The sequence below is a fragment of the Halichoeres trimaculatus genome, unplaced genomic scaffold, assembly GCF_033239565.1.
Source record: "Halichoeres trimaculatus isolate MK-OKI-2021-1 unplaced genomic scaffold, fHalTri1.1 fHalTri1_scaffold_22, whole genome shotgun sequence".
Lineage (NCBI taxonomy): Eukaryota > Metazoa > Chordata > Actinopteri > Labriformes > Labridae > Halichoeres > Halichoeres trimaculatus.
Window position 1 is genome coordinate 22,917,048 of NW_027437200.1, and position 10,000 is coordinate 22,927,047.

The following is a 10,000-nucleotide window of genomic DNA, read 5'->3' on the forward strand; positions in this document are numbered from 1 at the left end:
CTGTGAAAAACGCTTCCTCCAGCTGCAGAGTGAGACGCCGTGGCGGCCGGTGTACGCACCTCCAGAGTTCAGGAAGCGTTTCCCAGTGTGCACCTCGGGGTATTTGGACGCCAGCCTCTGATCGGGCCAGCAGAACCCCTCGGCGGAGAAAACCACTCTGTGACCCAGACGGGAAAACTTGGAGAGCAGCTCCTCAGGGCCAGACGCAAAGATCACATCATAGCTGCAGAGACACACACACACACACACACACACGCACACACACACACACAGACACACACACACACACACACACACACAGCTGTGAGAAGCTGTTAAAGAATCTGAGCCATCAGAGTAATCACAGGCTACGGCAGGAAACTGGAGGCTCCACGGCCGCCATGTTGGATCTGAGGCCCTTCATCCAGACACACAGGGTCTGCTCTCTGTGTGACTCAATGCCCCTGATGAGGACCTGAAGGAAGACTGTGAACATGAGAGCTACAGTCTGATTGTATCAGCGGAGTCTGGATCTTTAGACCAACAGGATCTGACCGCTTCAACAGTCAGTGGGAAAAAAACACACCTTTGATTTTTCAGTGTGTAAAAGTGGGACAGGTGAGTCAGATTTCAAACACACACAGAAACAAACAATGAGCAAAGAAAGAGAGGGCAGAAACACACACCCTCACACAGACACAGGGACAGGTGTGTGTTACCTGTCCACAAACATGATGACTTGGTCCTTCTTCTCCGAGTGTTTGAGCAGCTCCCTCTTCAGCCACCTCACCTTCTGACCTCCACCCACCGTCCGAGCCACGTCTCCTCCTTTCCAGTCCTCACCCAGACCCAGCACCTGCATCATCATCATCATCATTACTATCATCATCATTGTTTTCATCATCATCATCATTATCATCATTGCCATTATAATTTTTGTCATTATCACCACCATCTCCATCATCCTTATCCTCATTCTCATCATCATTATTTATCATTATCATTTTTATCTTCGTAAATCATCATCCCAATCATCTTTGACAGAATTATTCTCATCATTGTAATTATCACCATCTTCTTCATCCTTATCCTCCTCATCGTCATCAACGCTATTATTCTTGTTATCATCTTTCTCATCACTATTGTTCTCACAGTTGTTATAACCATCATCATCATTTTCACAATCATTACAATCATCATTATCACTGTTTTTCTCATCCTCTTCCTCATCCTCCTTTTCCACACTGTCATCATCATCACTGCTATTACTCCCATTATCATCTTCCTCATCACAGTTATTCTCATAGTTGTCATAACCATCATCATCATTATCAACTTCACAATCATTATGAACATTTTCATCGCTGTTATTCTCATCTTTATCAGCTTTTCTCATTTCTCATCCTCTTCCTCATTCTTCTTTTTTTGCAAAGTCATCATCATCACCATTTTCTTATAATCACATCTTTATCTTCATTGGTTTTATTCTCGTTGTCAAAGCTGATACAGCCAACATCCTCATCCTTATCATCATCATCACAATTGTTATGATCGTTATTCTTATCATCTTCCTCATCCTTAGTCATCCTCTTCATCATAACTTTTTCCCCATCTTATTTATCATCATTATCATCATCTCATTCTTGTTATCATAATCCCCATCATCACTATAATTTTCATCAAAATCATCAACTGTATTTGTCTCATAATGTCTCATCCATTCTCAACTGTTATCATCATCATCATTACCATTATTTTATCATCATCTTCATTATTATCATCATCACTTTTTTCTCATCGTGCTCATCATCCTTACCCTCATCATCATCATCATCACCACTATTTTTCTCATCGATCTCATTATCATAATTATCATCTTCATTATTGTGTGTTTGATGCTGTTGTGCGTGTGTGTGTTACCTTCACGGTGTAGTTGAACTCATGGGCCGTCCTCATGAAGCGGTTAAAGCCATCTGTCTCCTCAGTCGCTGCTGTGATCACCAGAAGATTCTCTACACACACACACACACACACACACACACACACAGAAGAAAAAGTGACACCATAATGAGTCTGAATCTGTTTATTTCAGCAGTGAAAAACAGTTTTTGCTTGAGGCTCTTTCAAATTAAAACCAGTTGTTTATTTTTGGATTTAGTTTCCTGTTAAGTCCATTAAAGTTCAAAATAAGAGCTGCAGGGTTGGGGAGTGATGATAAAAAACTGTTTGATAAACATGAAATCCTGCGGCTCCTTCCTTCCTTCTCACTCTTGCTCCAGGCTTTCGAGGAATTTCGCTCCTGAGATTCCTGAGGAGAGCCCCTCAGAGGTGAGGAGGTGAGGAGCAGGAGAGGGGGGAGGTGAGGACAGGAGTATTTGGGGACAGAGACTTCCTTGTGCTGGGTCTCTCCTGGGTTTCCTTCAGCAGTTTGAACTGAGACGGAGACGTGTGAATCAGAGCGACGTGTCTCTGGAGCTCCGCTAATTAAAGACAAAGACGGTGGACTCATTCTGATTTATCGCAGCGCTGAATTCAAGCAGCCACAGCTCCACACACCGCTGCAGGAGAGCCAATCACAGCTCAGCTTAGAGAGGAGTCAGGCTCTGGACACTTCCACAACCAACCCCCGCAAACACACACACACACACAGCTGTCCAAACACACACTGACACACACATGCTGTATATATATTAATCTCTGTAGTTTAAACAAATCCACACCGGAGCGTCACACTGATATAATCACAGGAAACGGTTCAGACCATTTTATTCGCTTCTGCTTTTATCTTATAACTGTGTTCTTCAAATGTTAGCAGCTTGTGTTTTAAAGCCAAAAAGAAAAGATTTATTGGAATAATTTCATAGTTATGTGATGCATTATTAACTATTAAAATGAGTCAGATCAAGGTAAAGACAACAAACATGTGTTTTCATATAAAATGGGATTACATGAGACTTTTTGAGGAGAAAAAAAATGAATGTATACACTAAATATCAAACTGAAGGTGGTGGGAATAAGTATTTTTAAGTGTCTCTGTCTAATACTCATAAATAAACATGATCTTTGGTTTGAATCACAGGGAGCCAGGAAGCTGAGAAAGGATGTGGGATTCAGGGATCTGGAAAGTTCCTTCACTGGACTGAGACCCAGAAATGTGGACAGTGGGGTGGTACAGACCCTTTTATCTCAGTTATTTCATGAATCATGTTATAAATTTTCACTCATCTTAATCTAGGAGACTGCTGTCAAAGGATAAACAGGAATAAATAAGGTTAAATGGAGCTAATCCTCCGCCCCACCATGCTAATCTGCCTCCGGCTCAGGGAGAAGTTAGAAAGTTAGGAAGTTAGAGGAATGTTGATGTTTTTCGAGCTAAAATAAAACAGAAAGATTTTCACTTCTAACTGTAACCAAACCTATAAACATGCCTCTCTTTATAAATTAAATAAGCTGTAATAAAGGTGTAATTAGCATTAGTTAGCTTAGAGAACCAGAGCCGGGGAGCACCAGCGGGTCAGGGTGGTCCGCCTGGCCGGGCAGGGGACCCTCCAGAGCGGCCTTACCTGGAGAGAGCCTCCGCTGTTCGGCTGACACGCAGCCCTGGAAGAAGGCGAGAGCCAGCAGGCACAGGAGGCGGCGAGAAGACATGACTCCTCGAAGGATGAAACCCGTTAACAGGTCTGTTATCAGTCACTGAATCCCTTCTTCCTCTCCTTTCGTCCTCACTCCATCAGCTCTCCGCCCTCACGCTGCTGACTCAAGTATCGCGAGACTTCTCCTTATGAGTTTCAGAAACATATCAACAGAATACAGGGGGAAATGAGGCTCCCTCCTATTTTTGGAAGGCTCATCCAATGAGAGCACACCAAGCGTGAATGGCAAGAACGCTGACCAATCAGTGCCTGGCAGTAGTTCCGCATGAGCCAATCACAGCAGGACAGACAGGAATCACCGGGCTGAGATTCCCGTGTCTCATATTTCGCGGCCTCGGGACACAGAAAGTTCGTGAAAATGGAGAAAGTGAATCTTTGCCACGTCTGATGCATTCCACGGGGGGAGAGAGGGGGAGAGAGACACTGAGGCAGCATGGGAGAGTGAGAGAAGGGGCGGGGCTCAAAATTCTGGAAATTTCTTTTATCCTTTGGATTCTTTATCCGTTTGTTTTTTCATAGGGTTCCCTTCCTTCACCGGTCCAAAAATAGATTGCAATAACAAAACAACAAAAAACCCGGAATAAAAATATATATTTGATATTTAAAGGAATAAAAAAAGAAAAAACAGAAGAAAGTGTGAATTCAAAATATAAATCTAAAAGAGTATGAATTGACTGATATTTTTCTATTTAACGTCACATTTGAGTTATTTTATTTCTCTGATAATTAAAAAAAAATAAATGAATAAAGAAATAACCATGGATACTTTTTGTAACGTTTATTATTTTGTGTTATTAACCTGCACAAGCACAGAGCTTACCATTAAAACCAATGAAGGGAACACAAAAATTAACAAGATAATTTTTAAAAATAAAATAAAATCGAAAAATTGGCATTTTTGAGAAAATACATTATTTTTTCATTTTAAACAAAAACTTAGAAGTCTATTTTTATTTTAATTATCGCTTCTAATACCATAGAGTATAAATAAGCTAGCTTAAATTTACACAATTATCATATTTTCTGATCACTTTTAGTATATAACATAAATATTTGAGTACCTACAATTAAATGTAAGTAAAAAAGAAAAAAACTTGCTAAAGAAACGTCTCACCGACCTGTACTCAAGCGGCAGGTGACGCCAGCAACTCGTCACGTGTTGCCATAGCAACGTGTCAACAGCACAGAGCGCTGTTTCTGGCGGTTTAAAGACGCATTTTCGGTGTTTTAACGGGAGCTCGCGGTGTGTGTGGGATCCATGGACAGACCGAGGTTCTTCACTCCTGCTGAGGTGGCCGCTCACAACACCGCGGCCGACCTGTGGGTGTCGTTTCTGGGCAAAGTGTGTGACCTGACCCCGCTGATGGAGCAACACAAAGGTGAGCACAAGCTAGCTTAGACACTGCTCTGTTACAGCCCAACACTGAGAAAGAAAACATAAACAGGAAACTGAACACGTTGTTTTGTGACTCTGGAAGGAAAATAAGCATCAATGTTACAATAATTTCCTTTCATTAGATATTTGTTGTTGATAATGACTCCCAGCTGATTTGAACTATTCCATGTTACAACACATATGAACATTTGATTCAGGAAGAAAGTGGTAAAAACACTTTTTTCCCATTTTTTTCTTATTTTCAACCAAGTGGGAAATAAAACCAATGTTGCTCTGAGATCTGAGATAAACATATCAGACTTTTAGGATTTTAAGGACTTTATCTAGCCCAGGAAACAGGATCATTTTCTCTAAATCAAACTTTTTGAGTTGGTGATAAACATTATTGTACAAATCTCTTTTTTTGGAAACATAACTCACTGGACAGGGGGTCAAATAAAAATACATTCACTTTAAAATAACAGTACCAAAAAGTATGGTAACTGTAAATATCACCTCTTTCAGTAGATTTTTTTTCCAGTTTTATGTTGTGCTTGATATTTACATATTTTTTCTTTACTAAATTATTTTTTTTCAATATTTACCTATTGTAATGTTTTTCACTTCATACTTTCTTGTTTGTTCCTGTTACTCTGTAAATTCCCCACTGTGGGACAAATAAGCTGTCAATGGACCATAAAAGATTTCAAATCCAGGACAAAGTGGACTAAATGATGGATTCACTTTTTTCTAAATCAAACTAAAGTACAGGCCCCTAAACCACTAAATACGCCCCAGAAACTATGTTTGCTGTAGACTGTTCTGCTTGTAAAGACTGAAATGTAATAAAAACCATTTAAATTCCATTTAAATGTTAAACACCTCTTCCTCTGCAGGTGACGACCTCCTTTTTCCCATCATGCAGTGCGCTGGGAAGGACATCAGCTCCTGGTTTGACCCTGAAACTGAAGACGTGAGCTCTGATCGGACCAACCAATCAGTGAGCAGCTTTCAGCACCACTCCTGATTTACCTGTAAGCACCTGTCCTTTGTCCACAGATCAGGAGACACATAGATCCACTGACTAACTGTGAGAGGTACTACACCCCCAGGGGGCGCTTTCTGCACATCCCCCCCGCCAGCCCTCGCTCTGACTGGGCCAGCGATATCGGCCTCCCCTGGTGGAAGGACAAACGGTACGAGGTGGGACTGCTGTCGGCTAAGACCAGGTGGATACGCGTCATCAACACGCTGACATCACAGGAGCAGAGGCTACAGGTGAGCTGCCTTCGAAGCTCCTTTAAAGCATTTTATTCTAAGTCTCATGTTTTTTTATCCCCATGTGGTCCCCAGGTGTGCTCAGAGGAGACTCTCACTGAGATCCTTCAGCGTTACCTGAGCTACAACGCTCACGCCTGCAGCTACACCTGGAAACACGCCGGCACGAGTCTGGACATGAGCCTGACGCTCGGCGAGAACAACGTGCCCGATGAAGACCTCGAGCTGCAGGAACTGAGGCTGGACCGAGACCTCTTCACCCCGGCCATCCTGCTCCACTTCAACGATGACCTCACTGAGGGCTGACCTCTGACCTCATCTGTTACCTGTGAAAACACCTGGGACATGACAACAACCAGCATATAGGGTATGAAAAACAAGCTGACCGTCTGATTAAAGAGTCTGATCGAGACTTAAGGCTGACTGTGGAGTTCTTTTTGCTCCATTTTTGGTCTCCACCACCTCCAAAGAGGATATCTCAGTGTGTAGGAGCTAAAGCGTATAAACGGCTACAACGACATGAATGTTAGCGCCTGAGGAGGGGGCAGTTTGAAGTTTTTGGTCAGACCTTGTCGTTTAAAGTCTTGAATAAATTTATTCCTGTGTCGATGCCTCTGAGTTTTGAGGGTTTCTTTGTGTCAGAGGTTGTGGGGGCTTTCATGTCAACATAAACCGTTTTGGGGAAGTGTGGACAGAAAACCGTTTTCCCTTCCAGAAATCTGATTATTCTGTCAGAATTACGGGAAGTGGTCGCTGAGAACGTTTTGGGTGATTCATAAGAAAGGAGAGAACATCTGAGAGCTGTGATGAAACGTTGGACCGGATCCAGCAGAAATCAAAAATGATGAGCTGACAGTTTTCAGGCTGTTGATGAGCGATCGCAGGAGGAAGAACGGCAGAGTTTCTGCAGAAGTTTGACAGAAGTCCTGTCCTGGGCTGAGAGCACCAACACTTCACAAGGTTAGTCCGTTTGTTTCAACATATAAATTATTTTAATCATCTGGGCTTTATCAGGGTGTTTACATCCATCCAGTGCATAAAAAGCTTAGAAGAGACAGGAAATGTGTCGGGAAGACATGCAGCAAAGGTTGCATTAAAAAGTCGAGCGAGCATCCTCTGTGCTGGGGATTAATCCTAATCCTCCGTACATCAGGTGTACACTTAAACCACCAGCTCCTCTGATTTTTCTTTATTTGGAGAAACTTCAGACAGGTCATTGAAAAGTGTGAGATTAAAGATATGAAGCTAAAGGGTCACTAAAAGTAAGACTCTAATAACCCAGGTTAATTCTTCTCCTTTTTTAATCCTAATCAGATTCAGGATTATCTGATCCAAGCAGAGGGTTGGACTCAGACTGGATTAGAGAAGTAATATTTTTGCACGACGATCCTACTTTAACGCTATCAAACATGAAATGTTTAAATAACAGCAGCTATAGGCTCTGTTCTTCCTGTGGACTTTGGCGCCCCCTGTGTACAAAGTATGTCGTTGCATTCGATCAGGATAGGTTGATATGCTGATGGTTTTTCATCCTGATGCCTCAAAAGTTTCAAAGTTAAAGCTAAAAGTTAAGTTTTTGTGTTGTTTGACGGCTTGTTTCATCATCAAGGAACAACAGACCATCATCGACGTAATGACTGACTACCACCGAGAGAAAGAGAGTGACACCAGCTTCCTTTGGCTCAAAGGTACCTGTCTCTCTGTCCACATGTCTGTCTGATAGAGAAAACTATGGGAATTAAATAAAGTTGTTACCTGTCTATCTGTCTGTCAGATGGAGTCCCCGTCTCCCTCTCCGTTGTCTCCATCATCAAACGCTGGTTGTTTCCCGCTCTGGCGGTTTTAGTCATCCTGATTCTGATCATCGTGATAGGAGCCAGCAGTGAGTACACACTCACACGTTCTTGTTTTTGTCACTTGTGGGGACCATGTGTCCGCCAACATCCCCCAAACAGAGGACCGTCTGAAAAAATAAAGTTTCTTTTTCTGTCTCTTTAACAGGTAGATTTTATTTGTCATCATGATGCCTGATGGGAATTGTAGTTTCTCAGTCTTATGGGGATTTTTTTTAAGGTCATCACTGTGTTTACTTAAGTAGTTTGGAAAAATTTACCTATATTTGACTACACATTCGCAATGTGACATCTTTAGCATCTCAAAAAAATTTGACTAGTTTCTACTCTTTCGTCAGTCAATGCTATCCTCTGCTAAAGCTAATTTGATGCTTCAAACTTTGCTATATAGCAAAAATAAAACAGTTCAACTATTAGGGCATATAAAAATTATATTATTGAAAAAAGAAAAACATGTTTTTATTTTGCATTTAAAATCATAATTGAGTCCCATGTTGGGGTTGTTGTCCGTGCTTGTGATCAGACACAAAGACATCCAATCGTCTGTGGTCCATGGAGCAGAAGGTTACAAACCTGAGTGATGTCATCAAATCCCTGAACACCTCACTGACTCAAGCTCAAGGTAACACACAAACACACACATTTACACAGCTTTGTTTTAGAGATAAACCATTTTAGCATAGGACTCTATGGGGACGGACTCACTTTTGGAGACAGACTCTAGTGGACACTCAGGGAACTGCAGTTTATGGCACTACAGTGTTTGCCCCATTACTCTTGATTGAAATTTCATTCTGTTTGTGACTGAACGAGCTGATTGACTCTTTAAAAGCTCATTTTCTCATGGTTTGTTTAAGAATCAGCTAAAGAAGTTCAGAAGATGCGATTTGCTGTGGAGAACAACAAAGATCAGCTGATCTCAGGTCTGTTAGTGCTCAGAGCCACACCGCAAACACACACACACCTGTACCTTCACCTGCAAACTAATGGTTTGAAACCTGTGTGTGTGTGTGTGTGCAGTGTCAGAGGCCTTGAAGCAGATGTCCGTGGTGGATTCTCTCAGTAAGAGTGTTGCTACGCTCAAATGTTCCCTGGAGCGAATCATCAACAACAGTAAGCGCTCATCACACACACACTGTCACATAAAGTCCTCCACACACACACAGCCAGACACACACTCACGCCTGTGCACCTGTCTCTTCCTGTGTCTCAGGGTCAGGCGTGGACGCCTGTTGTCCTCCAGGTTGGGAGCAGTTTGACTTTAACTGTTATCACTTCAGCACTTTGTCTCTGTCCTGGAACGAGTCCAGAGACTGGTGCGAAAAACACCAGGCTCACCTGGTCATCCTGCACAGCGACAAGGCGTGGGTGAGACAGCCTGTCTGTCTGTCTGTCTCTGTCTGTCTGTCTGTCTGTCTGTCTGTCTGTCTGTCTGTCTGTCTGTCTCTATCACAGTCACACATGATCCTTTGAGGTAATATGATTTGTGTCCTGTTTCAGGACTTTGTGATCCGTCATTCAATGCCGAACTTCCACTGGGTCGGTCTGTCTGACTGGAGGACTGGGCGATGGGAGTGGATCAACCGCACACCCTACACCTTTGAGTACAGGTGAGTCAGCCTGACTCACTGATGTGTAAGATTTTCATGTGCGCTAAAGTGTGATAAAATATAAGTGTACAGTTTTTGGTTATTTTCAAAAAAAGAAAAATTTGCTCATTAAAAAGTTTAATTTCACAACACAATGATCACATTCTGATGCATAAAATCTCATTCTGTTGCTTTGGTCTCATTTTTAATCAGTGGTCTCATTCTTTTGCTTGGATCAGGTTCTGTTCCTTTGCTTAATGCTACTGCTAATGA

The 10,000-nt window shown here is 42.2% G+C and overlaps 3 protein-coding genes across 3 annotated transcripts in view; 2 read left to right on the forward strand and 1 right to left on the reverse strand.

Annotated features, from left to right (window-relative positions):
* Nucleotides 1–3,760, reverse strand: part of plod3 (procollagen-lysine, 2-oxoglutarate 5-dioxygenase 3) — a 9,127-nt gene extending 5,367 nt beyond the window's left edge. Inside the window, exons 1-4 of the mRNA XM_074699016.1 lie at nucleotides 3,543–3,760; nucleotides 1,900–1,991; nucleotides 699–835; nucleotides 60–223 (exon numbers count right to left, since the gene is read on the reverse strand). Coding sequence (XP_074555117.1) covers nucleotides 60–223; nucleotides 699–835; nucleotides 1,900–1,991; nucleotides 3,543–3,627 — 478 coding nt within the window. The 5' untranslated portion in view covers nucleotides 3,628–3,760. The remainder of the gene's footprint in view (nucleotides 1–59; nucleotides 224–698; nucleotides 836–1,899; nucleotides 1,992–3,542) is intronic.
* An 896-nt stretch (nucleotides 3,761–4,656) lies between these two features.
* Nucleotides 4,657–7,087, forward strand: cyb5d1 (cytochrome b5 domain containing 1). The gene is made up of 4 exons (XM_074699058.1): nucleotides 4,657–5,011; nucleotides 5,904–5,980; nucleotides 6,067–6,285; nucleotides 6,361–7,087. The coding sequence occupies exons 1-4, from the start codon at nucleotides 4,891–4,893 to the stop codon at nucleotides 6,589–6,591; spliced, it is 648 nt and encodes a 215-aa protein (XP_074555159.1). The 5' UTR covers nucleotides 4,657–4,890; the 3' UTR covers nucleotides 6,592–7,087.
* Nucleotides 7,088–7,173: 86 nt separating this feature from the next.
* LOC141811123 (C-type lectin domain family 10 member A-like) overlaps nucleotides 7,174–10,000 on the forward strand; it is a 4,256-nt gene continuing 1,429 nt past the window's right edge. Inside the window, exons 1-8 of the mRNA XM_074699044.1 lie at nucleotides 7,174–7,245; nucleotides 7,895–7,973; nucleotides 8,060–8,167; nucleotides 8,662–8,760; nucleotides 8,996–9,061; nucleotides 9,159–9,251; nucleotides 9,352–9,506; nucleotides 9,639–9,748. Coding sequence (XP_074555145.1) covers nucleotides 7,919–7,973; nucleotides 8,060–8,167; nucleotides 8,662–8,760; nucleotides 8,996–9,061; nucleotides 9,159–9,251; nucleotides 9,352–9,506; nucleotides 9,639–9,748 — 686 coding nt within the window. The 5' untranslated portion in view covers nucleotides 7,174–7,245; nucleotides 7,895–7,918. The remainder of the gene's footprint in view (nucleotides 7,246–7,894; nucleotides 7,974–8,059; nucleotides 8,168–8,661; nucleotides 8,761–8,995; nucleotides 9,062–9,158; nucleotides 9,252–9,351; nucleotides 9,507–9,638; nucleotides 9,749–10,000) is intronic.